Here is an 18,551-nt window from a genome sequence, read left to right as displayed (position 1 = left end):
CCAATTGACGCACCTGTCTGAGCTCTTATTAAATAACATAATCCATTTTCGCAAATAGCAGCATGCCCAAGGGGATAACGAAATCAAAGCGCCATTACGTGTGTGCGTGTGTCTTTCTATTGGGAGGCTATTCGATTTACTTCCAATATTCATACATTCAAGCACTGTGATTTTATAAAAGTAAAACATCAATTCCAACGCGTATAACGTGCAGCACTGCAGTAGAAAGTACTCAGGAGTCTCACCTTTGGCAACCCATCCATGTCACCAGAGCCTGTGAACAGAGAAATTGACATAAACATTATTATCAAGACAGAGCTAACCATCCCAAGCAAGGTATCCCCACCAAGGGGGGGAGAGGCTGCCCTCTCACCGGCAATAGCTGTTAATTAAGCTATTTGTTTCAGATACAGATGAGCCCAAACTCTATTGGCTTCATTGATCATGTCTCACCTGTCTGGGGAATCAATGGGACTGCTCACTGCCCACATAATCTGCTTTTGCTTCAATCAATAAGAGGAAAGGGATAGAGAACGTTCCCCTTGTTATCCACAAGGGGGCAGAGTCACACAACTAAAAACCCCATCATTCTGACAATAGAGTGAAAATGTCACACAGCAGCTGGGCAGTACTAATGTCATTATCTGTCATCAGGTGGTGTTGATTTTGACAGCAAATTTTGATTGAAGTTTAGTCATAGTCTTTTGAATGAAATTCCATTTAGTTTTAGTCATATTTTAGTCATCTGAGATGATTTTAGTTTTAGTCTAGTTTTAGTCGACTAAATATCATAAGATCTTAGTCTACTAAATCTACAGTTGATTTTGTCTACAAATATGTGTTTCGGTGGGCCTTGATGGCGTTCGTAAAGGCAGATTTTACCCTTGGTTGCATGCTGAAAATAGCCGATCTACAAGCTCACAACGCGATGCGATGCATTGTGGGCTTGTAATCTGCTATTTTCAGAGCCCAACACCCGAGCGCAACCAAACATACCGTAAAATGACTTGGCTTTTATTTCTACTGGATCTCTTCTCCACTAGTCCCTCCCTAACATTTTAGTTTAGTTTTTAATTAGTGTGACTGACACAGTATGTCAATAATGGGCATTCCCAGATATGGGCTTAATATTGATGACATCAGGGTTCTCCATATTGAGACTGACACATTATGTCCATATATGGGCATTCCCAGATGTGGGCTTAATATTGATGACATCAGGGTTCTCCATATTGAGACTGACACATGGGCTTAATATTGATGACATCAGGGATCACCATATATGGGAATTCATTTCCAAGTGTGATTCGGGTAACGGCAATCACACTTGCAATTTCCAATTGCATCTTTCTAGTTTATTGATGAAATTGTCAATATATTTAGTCTCAGTATTAGTCACCATAGCTTATTACTTGCGCCAGCAGAGTACGCAAGTACTGCGTTCGACTGTGTATGTATGTCGGTGTCTGTGTTTGTTTAAGCCCATAGCCCAATCAGGGACCAGCATTTCTGCCAATGTCATCATTAATAGCCAATGAGGGACCAGCATTCCCGATGATGTCAGTGGGGATGCCAGTGGTGGTGAGTGCACTTAAGCCCGTATCAGAGTCAGGTCCGCGGTGGAAGGCTATCCACCGCGGTGTAGTGCCGTGTAGTCTTTTTGAGCGTTAACGTTGTAGTTTTATGACTCAAAAAGACTACACGGCACTACAGCGGTGGATAGCCTTCCACCGTGGACCCGACTCTGATACGGGCTTTAGAGTGCAGTTGTGGCGCACTTAGAGTGCAGTTGTAGTTTTTATTCTGTTTTCGTCAGTGAAAATGTTTTTCGTCACAGTTTTAGTCTAGGAAATCAACACTAGCATGAGGTCAGGACGAGTGGTTGGTCCAGTAACTCACCTAGTGATCCGTTCATATGGTGCTGCTCCATGGAGCCCATCCCACCCATGGGCCCGTCAGGCCCCGGCCCCATGGGGAACTGGAATAAAAACACGGTACAAAACGTCATTCATCTGAAAGCTCCACACACCTTTTCTTCATTCCTTTTCCATTCGGTGCAACGTGATGTCACACAGGGGCGTCATTTGGGTCGTCAGGGGATGGCAATTGCCATCCCCTAGTGTCTTAATTGTTTTGGCAGATTCATCTGATTTCATAGCAGTCGATGCCCGTCCATCAACTGACACGAGTGACACGAGTTATAATTTACATAAAGGCAAACATTTACAAACATCTTCTCTTTTTGCCCCCAAACAAATAGCGAAAATAGGGGAAAGAGCTTGTAGATCCACTATTTTCGCTATTTTAGAAATGGGACTATGGTAACTTGTTTCTTGCCACCTCTGATATCTTTCTGAAATGACGCCTCTGACATCACATTTGATAAGTAGACCATTAAGAAACCATAGAAGCAGATAAATACACAGAACTAAAGGTCAACACTGAAGAGTGATTCACTGGTTTTACAGTACGTGACTTACATTAGGTCTGTTACCGCCAGGGCCGATGGGGTTCATCATTGTGTAGATGTTTTCACTTGAGTTTGTTGAGTCTGAGGAGACAACATCACGTCATAAGATTAGCATAAGGAACATGATTCTGCACAATCTATAAGCTGGAACATCAGGGCCAAATGTTTGACCGTCGTCTTGTCAAGTATTTCCATCACAACGAAACTTCAAAAGAGATGAATTAAGGAGGTAGTGTATTACAGACCCGAATCGACTCCTGAACAAGAACACACACTAATGAAGTGGACTTCACAGGAGTCATGATGTTGCCCTTTAGTATAATCGACAGCTCATAATCACACTACCTATGATTCATTTCTCTTAGCAACCACAGTACCGCTATCCAAACATGTTGCCATTCTCCAGTGGAGATGACGATATCAGTCCAATCCCTTTAAAGGAGTAGTTCACCCCCAAAATATTTTTTTTCCTATTGATTACTCACACCATGGAGACTTGAGTTCAAAAATATTTTTAGTTTTTTATTGCATTCCTAAGACAAAGAATTGACTATAGTAAATGTACCCCCATGGATGGGGATGGATGGGGACCCAAATGCATTTGGGTGCGATGCGTGCATGTGTGCGTGTGTGTGTGTGTGTGTGTGTGTGTGTGTGAGAGAGTGATAAAGAGTGTGAAGTGGTAGAGAGAGATCGGTGTGTGTGTTAGTGGCCCTGAATCTAGCTTATGCTGTTGTGACCAAGGGGGTGGGAGTGCTGCTGTGTGTGTGTGCGCGTGCGTGCGTGCGTGCGTGCGTGCGTGCGTGCGTGTGCACACACGTGTGTGTCTTTGTGTGCAGTCTTGGCAAAGTGCTGTGGAAAAATGCATTCCCTCCTATTGTACGTGTGAGCAGCAGCATTTTGTGCACCACGTTGCCCGGGCAACGTATCACAATAGAGGAAGAAGGTATATAAATAATAAATAGTGGACACAAAAAGACGCAGCTCTCCACAGGCCCACACAAACACAACATCTACAACAGGATGTCGGCCCACAGTGTTTTGTTCTCTGCTAATCCGACGCAGAGACGTTAGATTGATGGGTCGGAGCGCCCAACTGAATCACTCAGTTGATTGCAGACTGATGGTGACAGGCATCTGCTTTGCTTTATGTAGCCATAATAACTAGACCAGTGGTGTAAAGTAACTAGGTATGCATAGAAGGAAGCATGAGGTCAGTCCGTTGTTCTCCCCAGGTTGGCAGAGGGAGTGTAGGGCCCAGGATTACAGGATTACACAATTGTAGACAATTGACACAGGGTGAAAAATGGGTTACAAAATCGTGGGATAAAAATGTAATAAAGTAAAGTAATTAAGTACATGCAATTTTGAGGTACTTTTACTTTACTGGAGTATTTCAAAATGTCTTACTACTTTTACTTTTACTCCAGGTATATACTTTGGTTAGTGGTTACTTTGTAGATTTGGATTATTACCGTAATACAAAACATACATTACCCACTTCAGCCCTATATACAGTACATTTCGGCCATTTGAAAATAGCCGATCTACAAGCTCACAATGTGTCTCGATGCGGCGCATTATGAGCTTGTAGATCAGCTATTTTTGAAAGAGTTTTAGACAGTTTACAGTTTGAAATGAAATGTGTGAAATGAAATTTTGATGCAGATATTTTTGTACTTTTACTCAAGAAAAACTTTAATACAGGACTTTTACTTGTAACAGAGTATTTCTACATTGCAGTTTTGTTAATTAAAACATGTGAGCATTTCTTTCATCAATGGCCATTGACCAGTGGTTCCCAATCTTTTTTTTACCTTGGAGCCCACACATCATACATCTGACAAGAAAGTTCTGATTTTGTCTGACAATTTGGACCACCTCTAAACAGACATGGCTTCACGCACATAGTTGGTGTCAAAGTGTATGAATGTGTGTGTGAATGATTGTGAATGTAATGCACAATCTATGTAAAGCACTTTGGATAAAAGCGCTATATAAATGCACCATTTACCCTTTACCATTTCTTGAACTACGCTCCTAAAGAACCCGCATCAAACAGACCCAGAACTGCAGTGTTTTACAACCTATAGTTTAAGTTGAAAACGATAGCTGTGCATATAAGTACAGATGCATGGAATCTAACCTTTAAACATGCACGTGATAGGCTTTTGTCAATGCTTTCATATATGCAGACATTCTTCAGACAGAGCCAGTCAGTCAGAGTCAGTCTGTCACACAGAGAGATGTGTCTGCCTGAGATGAGGGCTGGTGTTTCTCAGTCAGAGCCCTCATCCAGTGAACAGTGCTTAACGGTTAACAATCAGCAGGGAAAGTGAAACATGTCACTCACCTCCAGGGCTAGGCATGATGGGAGTTCCTGGTGGCCCGCCTCCCCCAGGAGGCCCCTGAGGGGAGATGGGGAAAATGAGAGAGAGAGAAAGTGAGAACGTGAGAGCTCTACTATGTGTTTTAACTATGGATATGATATTTTAATGGCCTGTCGTGGTTTTGAAATCATTGTAAAAAAAGGAAAAAAAAAGGCTGAAACGTACCACATAGTTGCCCGGAGATGAAGACGAATAAGCTATCTGTGAAGGCAATTGACAGGAGAGGAGACATTGAAGATGAGACACTGTCATCATAAACATCCTCCTGTACATCATGCAGTGGTGTAAAGTCACTAATTACATGCACTGAAGTACAATGTTGAGGTACTTCTACTCCACCACATCTTAGAGGCAAATATTGTACTTTTACTCCACTACAATTATTGGAAAACTTTAGTTACTAGTTACTTTGCAGATTTTGATTATTATTACAAAACATACGATACATACATATCACTTCAGCCCTACCGGTATATCAATTTCGGCCATTTAAGAATAGCAGATCTGCAAGCTCACAATGCGACGCAATGCCACGCATTGTGATCTGCTATTTTCAAAAGATTTGTTACACATTTCTTACTTGTGAACTTGTGTGCTTTAAAAACATTTTGATACAAAACAAAAAACCTTTGTACTTGAGTAAATGTTGAATTCCGGACTTTTACCTTTAACAGAGTACTGCTACATTGCATTATTGATACTTTTACTTAAGTAAAACATGTGAGTTCTTTTCCCCACCACTGTACGTCATGTAAATAGCAACCACTTATAAAACCAATGTCATAAACCAAATAAAGTCACTTACTGAGTTGGCGTTAGGGTTAGGCCAAGGACCTCTTCCACCAGGACCCCTAAAGGACAACAGACACACATACATTACGAGCAGGAAGCTCACTGTATATTGCACCACTCCATAGCACATGTGTTTAATATGCAGCAGTGAGTGCATGCATCACTGCAGGCAGTCCTCACTGCCAGAGCCATCCTTGGCATTCCATTAGTGACTTTTGTATCCGTCACTTATACAAGATTAATCCCTTTGTGCTTTTTTTTCCTCCCCCGTTCAGTCCAATCGTAACAAAACTAACTCTGCTCTGTCCCTGTTATCTCTGCCTTTCATAGCCAAGGAGATGTGGGGAATTTGTTTTGAACGTCTCCATTGATGATAAGGCAGCATCTAACGCTGTGCATGGACGTATGCAGGTGACAAACGGATTTACTTCATGAATTACTCTTGTTGTCGACTGATTCCATTTTCCATTTTATTGTATTATTATGATCCACATTAGCTGATGCACAAGCATCCACACGGAAAATCAAATCCCAATTCAACAACAGGAATAATATAATCATATTTGCTTTATATTTATACTGTAGCACCGTAAAATAACAGACCACCCCTTGGGCAAATATTATATTTTGATTGGCCATGACGTGTCATGTTGGGGGTGCCATATTAAATCAAGCAATTAACTGACAAAAAATACCAATATGCATGTACAGCATACTATACAATGTACTGCAGGGACGTGCTGGCCATTGGGAAAAGCGGGACAACTCCCGAACGTCCGGTTCATTCCCGGCCTGTCCAGGCTGGCCATTAGGAAAAATAATAATAATAAAATGACGGCCTTCGTTCCATTTTGGGGGCTGGGCGGCCAACAAAGTAAATCGTCACTGTTGGACAGAAACCTCGTATCTCCAAGTTTCAAATGTATACATTTTTTCGCAAAGCAAAGCCCTGCTTCATCATACAAGGCTGTTGCACAAAAGTAGTGAAAACAGCCTATCTACAAGCACACAACGCCTCGCACCGAGGTGATAAATACAAAACAAACGGTTTTGGACATACAAGGTTTCCACCCGACAATGACGAAATATAACTATATATAGTATATAAATGTACAATAATTGGCCCACTGGCTGTCACTTGTCATGATCTGAAATGGCAAATCTTTGAGTAGCAGCAGCGCTATAGAGAGAGATCTCTCTATAGCGCGCAATGAGGGCCTCTCCAACTCTTTTTCCCGGGCTGAATCAGGGGCCCAGCATGTCCCTGATGTACTTCTAATCATTTTAAGTAGACTGGTTCATAATTATGAATGAATCAGAACCACAGAAGACTGGAAAGGGACATAACATGTTTGCCAAGGTATAAGCAGGTTAACGCACTGCGAGCGATGCGTCATGAGAACATTTCACAGCACAGTGAAGAGAGGAGAGACACGCAAGACACACTCGAGAACATAACGTTGCTGTCGGGGCAGAAAACCTTGTATCTACATGTTTCAACTTTTAGTGTTATTTCTTAAAATAAAAGAATACCCTATTTTGTCGTATAAGAATGTCAATTTTTCCATTTCCTGAAAAGTAACAGGTTTTTGGACATACGAGCTTTCCGCCCTCACAGCGACCATAACTGGTATAAAACAATGGTTCTCAACCTTTTCAGGCCGCGACCCCCAAAATAATCATATTTTAACTCGGGACCCCCCCACCCTGACAAGCACTAAGAGTTAATAATAATAATAATAAAGCTTTATTTGTATAGCACCTTTCATGACATGAAATGCAGCTCAAAGTGCTTTACAGAGCAGAAAATGAGAGAGCCAGCGAGATCCACTACCGACACTGACGCGGCAGTGACAGGTCAATGGCGCGTCAGTGACGGCCGTTTATTCTACCGACCGTCGGTCAATAAAACGACCGTCAATATTTTTACTGGCTGTCGGAAAATTAAATGACGGCCGGAAAAAAAAACCGACGGAGGCAGTTTTTTTTTGCCAGCGTCGGTGAATTATTATTGACCAACTGCCCAAAAGACCGTCAGTAGCCTAATAGTTCTGACAGTCGGTTTTTTCTCTCTCTCTCTCTCCCCCTCTCTCCTACTCTCCCTCTCTCTCTCTCTCTCTCTCTCTCTCTCTCTCTCTGTGTGTGTGTGTGTGACGTGTGTGTGTGTGTGTGTGTGTGTGTGTGTGTGTGTGTGTGTGTGTGTGTGTGTGTGTGTGTGTGCGCGCGCGTTCGTGCGTGTAATTATTGTTAAGCATCTTTCATGTTACGCTCTCGAGACGTCAACCCGAATATAAATATTTGTTAAATAAATACATTATTTAATATCAGTCATAATAATAATGGATATGATCCATAATTATGATCAATTATTATGATCCATAATTTCCTACAGCTATGAATACTTTGTTCAATCAGAGAACGGTAGACTTCAAAGCTCACAACGATAGCCTCCGCAATGCGATGTGAGCTTGTAAGTCAGATATTCTAGGCGCACCGGGTGAATTATGTTTAGCAAATTGGCTTTTGGCTACGATGCGCGTCTCAACACCAGCTGCTGAGAGCCAAACACAGAGAGAGAATTGGATAACACAGAAGCAGAAGCATCGCTGACAAAACAACAGGTTTGAGTATTTGTTGAACTGATCAGGAGAACAGGAGAACAGCACTTGAAGTTTTAATGTTGTTAAATAACAAATCTGCCCCGCGTCACCGCGTGGCCACTGTGTGTGCGCCATTTAGGCTGTTTGATGTGGACATAATACAGTCATTCACTTCAAAGAGCCGTTCAAAAGATTCGTTCGCGAACGTCGCATCAAAAGAGAGAGAGAGAGAGAGAGAGAGAGAGAGAGAGGGGGGGGGGAGAGGAGAGAGAGAGAGAGAGAGAGAGAGAGAGAGAGAGAGAGAGAGAGACAGAAAGTGAGAGTGAGTGTCTGCTATTGTCTGCGGTGGATTCTATTCCTTTGAAGTCATAATTGGACCATTAGGTTTTTTTTGTAACATAATTGTTTGTTTGTTTTACTCAGTCCTCAGCCTACTGAAGCCCATTATAACAAACTTTGAGTGCTTTGTGCAGATGCAGCCACGCAGCCCACGCTCCCCCAATAAAACAAGACGTTAACCACCATATAATAAAATAAAATAAAACTCAGATAAGACAAAAAACATGGACTGTCTTTATAGGCTTCGGTTTCCTTCAAATAGTGCATTTAATCAGTGGTGAAAAACAAAAAAGTACATTTTGTCCCAAAGTAAGTGTCCAGTATAGGCTAACTTATGTACAAATCGTTTGTTATAGGCCTAAATAAAAGTCCGTAGATTCAAACAGCCTAAAATAGGCTTAATCATTTATATCTGCAAAGTGACTAGGCCTAGTAAAGTTTTCAAATAGTTGTAGGGAGTTGAAGTAGAATATTTAGCTCCGAGATGTAGTGGAGTAGAAGTAAAAGTATCGGGACCCCTTTGAAGACGTTTTCCTCTATAGCGGCCTGGTCAGCTGTGTGTGTTGTCCAGTGCCAGATGGTTCTGCTGAAAAGGCTCTATAGTGCAATAAGTGCATGCAGTTATTATAATTCCAAGACAAAGCATGGTCACTTATGTCTGTCTGGTGTCTGCACTGTGTCTGCACAAGTTTTTAAACCACCGCCCACGCGACTCCCTTGGGTAATCTCCACTCCTTTGATGTCTAAATTGGCCAATAGGTACAGGCGTGTAGCTTAATAGGCCATCGTCAATTCTTTGTTTGATGATTCCCAGCTGGTTAACAAGTTGGAGATGCGCTATCCGTGATGGATGTATAGGCTACAGACAGATCAGACCTGATATTGGTAGGCCTGTTCCCACCGGGATTGGTCGCCAAACAGCGAAAAATAGCCGATCCACAAGCACAGATTTACACAACAGATCTGCTATTTTCGGTGAGCTGCCTATAACGCTTTGATTAAATAAGATCTGATTAAATAAGCCATGTCACGGGGACCCTTATATTGTGATTTGGCAGAGCCTAAGAAGGCATATTATTTTATGGACCTACTCTATGTATTTTATTCATTTCTCCTAATAATTAACAAATGAAGCACTGGTGGGCATTACAGCTACAGATGTAATTTGTTGGGTGTAGCCTAATAAATAAAGAAAAAGAAAAAAAGACGGACACCAGTGAATGCACCGCATCATGGCGTGTCGTCATTTCATTTTAATATTTTATTTTTTACTAAGCCTGTAGCTTTGGACACTATGAACAACAAATGTACTTGACGTTGTTTAGACTTACTGTTACCTGCCCCTTCCTTGTATATATTGTATATACTGTACTTACTGATTGTATAGACCTACTGTTTTCTTTTTTTCTTTACATATCTACTGCATAGTACTGTGTTCTATTTGTCTGTCATTCAATGTTATATGAGATACTTTAATGGTTTCCTGTTGAAATAAGCTTAGTCTTTTCATGGATCTCCTTTTAGTAGACCTTGTACCAGTGAACTGTACCGTCATGAATCTGTACATTTTCCTATGCAAACTTCTAATAAAGCCTTCAATCAATCAATCAATCAATCAGTTAATGGAGTGAACAATAAGTTAATAAGTGTTTAGAGAGATCAGCAGCTGCCAGCTGCAGGAAAGATGACACACAAATTATTTAGCCGACATTTGGAGAGAGATTTACCGACGCTAGAAAAATGTCCTCATGGATAATACTATAATTTTGCCAAGGTATTAAACAAATGCTAAGTTTAATATGTAAATGTTATGATGAAAAAAAAAAAGAAAACATGTCCAGCTCTGTGCATGGCTCAGGCCGAGAGGGAATGTACAGTATTTAATATATATATATTGGGCTTGTCATTCATTAATGCATTAAATAATGATTGCCCAGGACTCAGGAGCCATTTGATCTCGAGAAGTATAAGCCTAGTTGGGAATATATTTGCTTCCCTGAAATTAAACAAACTGTTTCACACGTGCGTGCGTGCATGCGTGGGTGCGGGAGAGTGCAAAAGCACTGTTCCAGACGCTCCATCGATCCAGCTCTCCAATGGAACTACAGGTAAGCGTTTGAAGCCACACGAATAATAATTCACCGACGCTGGCAAAAAAAAACTGCCTCCGTCGGTTTTTTTTCCGGCCGTCATTTAATTTTCCGACAGCCAGTAAAAATATTGACGGTCGTTTTATTGACCGACGGTCGGTAGAATAAACGGCCGTCACTGACGCGCCATTGACCTGTCACTGCCGCGTCAGTGTCGGTAGTGGATCTCGCCCCTGCTGGAAAATGAAGCACAGTTACTTAACAGAAAAAATAAAATACACATGAATACAATAAAGCAGAACAATAAAAACATAAAATATTGAAAAACAATTTCAGAACAGTGTGGACGTCAATAGCATCAAAGAGATAAAAAAAATAATTCAGCTAAAAGCAAGAGTAAAGAAATAGGTCTTGAGCTGTGCTTTAAAGCTATCCACAGAGGCTGCCTGTCTTAGGTGTAGTGGGAGTTTATTCCAAACTGTCGGTCCGTAGAAGCAGAAAGCTGCTTCACCATATTTTTTATATTTCATTTTAGGCACATCGAGTAGGTCAGCACTAGAAGACCTGAGTGGGCGGTTTGGAACGTATCTATGCAGGCAGTCATAGAGGTACGAAGGTGCCAGACCATTTAGAGCTTTATAAACAAGTAAAATAATTTTAAAATCAATCCTAAAAACAACCGGGAGCCAGTGTAGCGACGCTAAGACTGGAGTAATATGTTCTCTCTCATCTTAGCTTTAGTTAAAACTCTGGCTGCCGCATTTTGAACAAGTTGCAAACTGTCAGTTGTTTTCTTTGGCAGACCAGAGAGAAGTGCGTTGCAGTAATCAAGCCGAGAGAAAACAAAAGCGTGGATCAGCGTTTTTGCATCGTCCAATGTTAGATAGGCTCTAATTCGCGCAATATTTCTAAGGTGAAAGAAGGCAATCTTGGTGACATGATTAATGTGTGTATTAAAATTCAATTCAGCGTCAATGATCACTCCCAGGTTCTTTACAGAAGTGTTACTTTCTTTAGACAGGTTACCAAGTCTACTTATTATTGATTCTCTCTGCGCAGTAGAACCAATTATGAGAACTTCTGTCTTGTCCTCATTTAGTTTGAGAAAGTTCTCGCTCATCCAGCATTTTATGCTAGACACACACGTCAGCAATGGGTCTAGAGCACAGGGGTCGTCCGGAGCTACCGAAAGGTACAGCTGGGTGTCATCAGCATAGAAATGGAAATTCACACCGTGAGCGGAAATAAGTTCTCCCAGCGGCAGTATATAGAGGGAGAATAATAAAGGACCAAGAATTGAGCCCTGTGGAGTTGAGGCATTACATTGTGTATACTACGGTTCTATTGTGAAAATAGCAGATCTACATGCTCGTTGCGAGGCGTTGTGAGCATGTAGATCTGCCTCTAGATCTGCATGTAGACCTGCCTCTAATATTTGACAATTTGGCCAATGTTTAATTTGTAATTTTATTTTTAAAAAGTCCTTAAATTGTCACTTTAGAAATGTGCATATACCTCTGTATACACTTAAACTTTAAGTTGGTTTGTTTACTGTTGAGTGAGAAAACAATGTTGCTAATCAAATCTAGGGAACCCTCAAAATAATGTGGGGGGTCCTGACCCACAGGTTGAGAACCACTGGTACCGGTATATAATATAAATGTACTAACATGTTCATCCCGGGCATCCCTGGCCCCATGGAGTTGGGCGGTGGTCTCATCCCCCCACCGTAGTTCTGCACAGAGAGAGAGAGAGAGAGAGAGAGAGAGAGAGAGAGAGCGAGAGAGAGAGAGAGAGAGAGAGAGAGAAAACAAACAACGGAACAGTCAGCATGGCCCCGCCCACCTGCTCTGCTGTAAGTCAAACGGAAAGTTTGGCATCTTAATGAAGGTCAGCAACACTCATGTCTCCCACTAACCGCCGTTTAATTATGTGTATGTATGCTCTGTGCTCCGAGCAGGTGTGTGAGTGTGCGCGCGCGTGCGTGTGTGTGTGTGTGCACACGTGTGTGTGCTTCTCTATGAGTGTCTGTGCATGTGTTTACATGGTAGTCCAGCAGGGGGTTTTGGCTGGCACTATGTGTGTGCGTGTGTGTGGGCGTGCGTGTGTGCGTGCGTGTGTAGGGGCAGGCCACAGAGCAGCTTCCACTCAGAGGCAGAGTTTTGTTCAGCAGACGATTACACTTGTCGAGCAGATGCCACACCAGCTGCTGTTACGCTCACTGCCAAAGTCACCCAGCCAGGGTGGCACAGAACGGCACGGAGGGGCGCAGGGAGTTTGCTTGTGTGTGTGTGCGTGTGTATGTGTGTGTGGCTGTGTGCATAGTGCATACTTGCACATGTGTGACAGGGGGGCTGGTGTTGATTGGGGGGTGGGGTGGGGTGGGGTGGGGGGGCACTGTGCAAACTGTTTGGAAGGAGAATATTTTTAGGCAGAACAGACGGTCCGTACACATGTGCTGCTGCTGAGCTACTGTATCCTGGATCTCCTGTAAAGGAAGCCGTTTTCACACCGAATCACACACTCCTAAGATGAAGCCTGTTAAAGAGGACACTCAGGGAGAGGGCCCACTGCCCAACTGACAGGCAGAATGCATGCTTAAGAGCATAGTAAGCTATACTGCTTCAGTTGGTCTCTGTCGGTGTGGTATTGGGGGGGAGGGGGGCTCTGATTGAACTGTACCTTTTCATATGCAAACTTCTAATAAAGTCTTCAATCAATCAATCAATGTATGTAGAACTACAGTTTGCACTTACAGTGATTTTTTTTCCTTGAGAATGATGAGCAACTGTATGCACAATATGCACAAATATAGAATATTTGCATGTCATTTCATGTTGCAATTGTTGCATTTTCAGTCCATTGCTGGAAAGTGATTGGGTTTATTTGTTCTAGTCGTGTTTTGAACTAGTAGATCTGCTGCTTTCGCTATTTTTGAATTTGAATCTTGAAAAGTAACAGTAACGGTAGACTAGTTCAATTCTCACGAAGACGACAAATTGTAAATGCAAAGTGAAAGCGAGTACAGCCACATACTGTATCAATGAATAGTTTACTCCTACAATATATTGAACTCAGTAACAGCAAGACCATCCCTCTGGAAGATGGGATCGGGACAATTATTGTTAGCCAAATATTGTTTCAATATATCAACTTGGCCCTCAACATGCACATAATGTGTCAGTTGGCCTCTAGAATCAATGTTGGCACTGGAAAACATTAAACGGCTAAACACACTAAAGATACAGGAGGGCCTTTAAAAACTAAACAGTTTATATGGCTGGATCCTGACTGTGCACTATGTTTACAAGATAAACATTACAACTCCTCGCAGCCTTTTAACTTACATGTTTACTTATATAAACGTGTGGCTGATAATCGTGAAAGTGTCTCTAATCTCGCTGTGCTTATGAATGTCTGTGTGGGTGGGAGGGGATAAAAGAATCCAGTGGCCTGGTGTGCTTGACTATCACTGCAATGCAATGCAATCTCCTAGTAAGGAGGTGTCATTCACGTCCCAGGCGGGAATCGAACCCAGGACCTTCTAGCTGTGAGGCGACAGCGCTACCGACTACAACACTCTGCCCTCTTCAGTGCTTAAAGGGGAAGACCACCCATTTTCAATATTGAACTATGTCATTAATATACCTTAGAGGAGTTGTGTGGAAATAGAGAAAAAGTTCCCCCCCTTCTGTGTTGCCTAGAACTGGAGGATTGATTTGGGGGTTTGTATTGTAAAGTACAACTTGATGACATCACACCGTTGTACTTTACAATACAAACTCCAAAATCAATCCTCCAGTTCTAGGCAACACAGAAGGGGGGGGGGCACTTTTTTTCCTCTAAGTTATATTAATGACATAGTTCAATATTGAAAATGGGTGGTCTTCCCCTTTAATTGATCGGTTAATAAAATAGGCCCCTACATTAAATTGATGTCTACAGTGTGTGCGTGTGTGTGTGTGCGTGTGTGTGTGTGTGTGTGTGTGTGTGTGTGTGTGTGTGTGTGTGTGTGTGTGTGTGTGTGTGTGTGTGTGTGTGTGTGTGTGTGTACCTGTGGGCCCATGCCCCCCATGCCTCGGGGGGGATTCATTCTCATTGGACCTCCCATGTTTGGATGTCCTGTGAAAAAGAAAGGATTGTTAGTCTTTGTTTTCATGACTGTTTCAGACACACAATAATTCTTTCTCTAAAGAGTAAAGTGTGTGCGTGCGCGCGTGTGTTTACAATGGCAGGCAAATAGCGTCAGTGTGCGAGTCTTTAAATTGTGATGATTTTCAATGGTCAGATTACCATTGTTCAGATATAACACACCATCAACACAATGGCTCACTTTGCAGGTCAATAGTCTCCAGGGTATTTGTCAAAAGTGTGTGTACCCCTGAACGCATGTGTGGGTAATGTAGGGATGGGACGATACGCAATATTATCATTTATCGTGATAAAAAACACTTAAGATAATCGTATCGTGGTGGAGATTTAATTTATCGTGATATCGTCCTCCGTCATGCATTGGGATCAATTCACCTTCTATTTGCCAGGCTGCATATATCACTTACAGTAAACCCTCTATAATTGGTAAAAGGTACATACATAATATACGTACTGTACTTGATACAGTCTTTTTTTCACTCTCTATCAAATGTCTTTGCCAAAAAATAGACGATCTACAAGCTTGTAGATCTGCTATTTTTTGGCAAATGTTCCGCCACCAGTATAATGGATTTTGATTATCGCGATAATATCTTCTATTGTACCATGAAATGTTCATATGGTCCCATCCCTGGTGTAATGGCGCCTACCTTGTGGTCTGGTGGGGTCCAGGCTGTTTGGAAGGAGTGGTTGTGACCCAGGGATGCCCCCAGGGGGCTGATTTGGCATGCGGAGGGAGGGCCTGGGGCCACCTGGGTACCGTGGAGACATGAACGGCTGCAAGGACGGACAGGGAGAGAAAGGAGGGACAAAGAGTTAAGAATGTATTTTTCAGTCTGATTACTAAGGATAAAGCTACGAGTCATTGAGTCGAGTGTTGAGTAAACAGAACTGATGAGCAGCACCCACTTCACTGTGTTCTCGATCAGAGGTTCTCAACCTGTGGGTTGTGATCTCCAGGGGGGTCCACAAATTATTTTGGGGGGGTCCCCAGATGTTTAGCTTAATGTGCAACATTGTTTTCTCACTCAACAGTAAACAAAACAACATAAAGTTTAAGTGTATAGAGGGTTTCTGCACATTTCCAAAGTGACAATTTAAGGACTTTTTAATATCTCTAAAATGACAAATTAAACATTGGCCAAATTGTCAAATATTAGTGTCTAATGTGAAAAATAGCCAATCTACATGCTCACAACGCCTCGCGTTACGAGGCGTTGTGAGCATTATGTAGATCAGCTATTTTCAGAACTGTATACAAAATGTAATGCCTCAGCTCTTAGTGCTCGTCAGGGTGTTGGTGTGGGGGGGGGTCCCCAGTTCAAATATGATTATTTTGGGGGTCACGGCCTGAAAAGGTTGAGAACCACTGTTCTGGATAACTAAATGCTGAACTCAGAATGTAGGATTGACCATGTTGTGGTGAATTACCGTCTCAGGTCAGCAGGGGGAACTATTGTGTTGAAGAAAGATCTCTTTTTGCAGTTTTGTTGAAGAAACAGGGATCGTCTTTAAGTTTTAGAAAGGAGACCACATCTTTCAGAATTAATTTAGATTGAGGTGAAGGGATGACAAAGAAAGAAATAAGGAGAGGCCGTTTTAAAGAATGAATGGAGCGAGGGAGAAAGGAACAAGCATAACAGAGACGAATGAAAGGTGGGAAGTAGAGCAGTTAGTAGGATGCGATGCTACTTAAACCTTCTACTCTGCTATTTATTTTATTTGAACTCTTCTTTAAACTATCAGACACCTGTGTGTCTTTCGTGGAGACACAGTGGTGTGACTGATTCCTAACAAGAACCAAAGACACTCTCCTCCCCACAGATGCTCAGCGGTTAGAAGACAGGAGCAAGAAGCCCAAGACACCCATCCAGCATCAGCACACATCTAGTGAATAATGTAAGCCACCCAAGACAAAATGCTTTTCAAAACTGCCTGTGAGCATAATATCGTCTCTGTCGGGTGGAAACCTCATAATGTCCAAAATTCGAATTCAAAAGTAGCAAAAGTAGCAGATCTACAAGCTCAAAACACGTTTCGAGCTTGCAGATCTTCTACTTTTGATGATTGTGTGTGACACTGTAGTATGGTCAAGACATTATAAGACAGAGAAGAAAGGCAAACAAGCAAAACAACTAGCATTGCACCACAGGAAACGTAGCAGGCCTACTGATTTGAGAGCAGAGTTTAGTGATAAGGTTACTTATCTCCAGATTCTAACTTTTTGTGTTTTTTCGTAAATGAATGCCCCACTCGATCATACTATTACAGTACTACAGAGTCACACAAAAGCATCGAAAGTAGCAGTTTTGGACATAATCTGAGGTTTCCAGTTCCACCCGGCAGAGACGAATGATGATATTGTCGTTGTTGGGTGGAAACCTTGCACGTCCAAAACCTTCCCTTTTTTATTTTAAAAACGAATTGCAATAGTGAAAATAGCCGATCTACAAGCACACAGTGCTTGTAGATCTGCTATTTTCACTAGCTTTGTGCGACAGTCTTGTACAATGAAGCAGGGCTTTACTTTACGAAAAAAAAAACATACAAATGTGAAACTTGGAGATCCAAGATTTCTGCCCGACAGTGACAATATTCAACATATGGCTGACTTTCAGTGACAGTTTGACATGTGTCGGTGTGAGTGAGTCCATGTGTTGTGAGGGACAACTGAAGGATGAGTTATATATCGTCATTGTCGGGTAGAAACCTTGTATCTCCAAGTTACAAATTTGTACGTTCTTTTGCAAAGTAAAGCCCTGCTTCATCATACAAGGCTGTCGCACAAAAGTAGTGAAAACAGCCGATCTACAAGCAAGCACACAACGCCTCGCACCGCGAGGCGTTGTGTGCTTGTAGATCTGCTGTTTTCACTAGTTTAGTTCATTTTTAAAATGATAAATACAAAACGAACGGTCTTGGACATACAAGGTTTCCACCCGACAACGACGATATACAGTTTAGTCCAAGCCAAGGTACAGGCCTTGAAGTGAGGACCGACTATAGAACAACAACCGTCACCATCTCCTCCTCCTCAAGTCTTCTATTTTCTCTTTTTATTTCGCTGTTCTTTCAGTGCCGTCTCTCCTCGTTTCTGTTTCTCTTGCCTTTGGTTCCTTCTCCATAGCTGCTCATCCTTTTGTCCATGTTGTGGTGTGCATGTTTGTGAGGGGGATGGATGCACACGTGTGTGTGTGTGCGTGTGTGTGTGCGTGTGTGTGTGTGTGTGTGTGTGTGTGTGTGTGTGTGTGTGTGTGTGTGTGTGTGTGTGTGTGTGTGTGTGTGTGTGTGTGTGTGTGTGTGTGTGTCAGGCCATGTTGCAATATTAATGGTGTATTGATGGACTATGGGGCCTGGTGAGTGCTGGGCTAGAGAGGAGGCCATCCAGATGCACCTCCGCTCCTTACAGCTGGGCCAACAACACAGCTAAATTATTCATCTCCCGACCAGCATGGATGCTGCACGTCCTCTGCCTGCAGCAACATGGGACCCCGCGTGCCGTTTGCATGCGGTTTACGGTGCAGTGCTTTTATGTACACCAAAGGGTCTTCAACAGGGGGTCCGGGACCCCTAGGGGGTCCTCAGAGTTACTACAGGGGGTCCTCCAAATCTTTGTGTGATTTTTTTTTCTCCTTTTTTATATTAACCACTTGAACCCTAGCGTACATATTCTGAGAACTTTAGCCAAAAAAATCACAACGCCTCACGCTGCGAGGCG

General features: G+C 42.4%; 1 protein-coding gene across 17 annotated transcripts in view; it reads right to left on the bottom strand.

Annotated features, from left to right (window-relative positions):
- The window catches only part of ssbp4 (single stranded DNA binding protein 4), a gene marked incomplete at both ends in the record, with an annotated part of 170,691 nt that overhangs the window by 12,363 nt on the left and 139,777 nt on the right, over nt 1–18,551 (bottom strand). For 4 of the 17 annotated variants that reach the window (XM_080721754.1, XM_080721763.1, XM_080721765.1 and 1 more), the window contains 9 exons: nt 246–274; nt 1,900–1,978; nt 2,481–2,551; nt 4,824–4,878; nt 5,026–5,061; nt 5,666–5,711; nt 12,352–12,416; nt 14,736–14,803; nt 15,484–15,610. In XM_080721754.1, coding sequence (XP_080577880.1) covers nt 246–274; nt 1,900–1,978; nt 2,481–2,551; nt 4,824–4,878; nt 5,026–5,061; nt 5,666–5,711; nt 12,352–12,416; nt 14,736–14,803; nt 15,484–15,610 — 576 coding nt within the window. Of the gene's footprint in view, nt 1–245; nt 275–1,899; nt 1,979–2,480; nt 2,552–4,823; nt 4,879–5,025; nt 5,062–5,665; nt 5,712–12,351; nt 12,430–14,735; nt 14,804–15,483; nt 15,611–18,551 lie in introns of all 17 variants that reach the window. The other 13 variants (XM_080721769.1, XM_080721760.1, XM_080721764.1 and 10 more) reach the window with 11 other exon arrangements.

This window comes from Nannobrachium achirus (genome assembly GCF_963921795.1).
Source record: "Nannobrachium achirus genome assembly, chromosome: 1".
Taxonomy (NCBI): domain Eukaryota; kingdom Metazoa; phylum Chordata; class Actinopteri; order Myctophiformes; family Myctophidae; genus Nannobrachium; species Nannobrachium achirus.
Note: the sequence above shows the minus strand (reverse complement) of the source record. Positions and strands in the feature narration are given on the sequence as shown.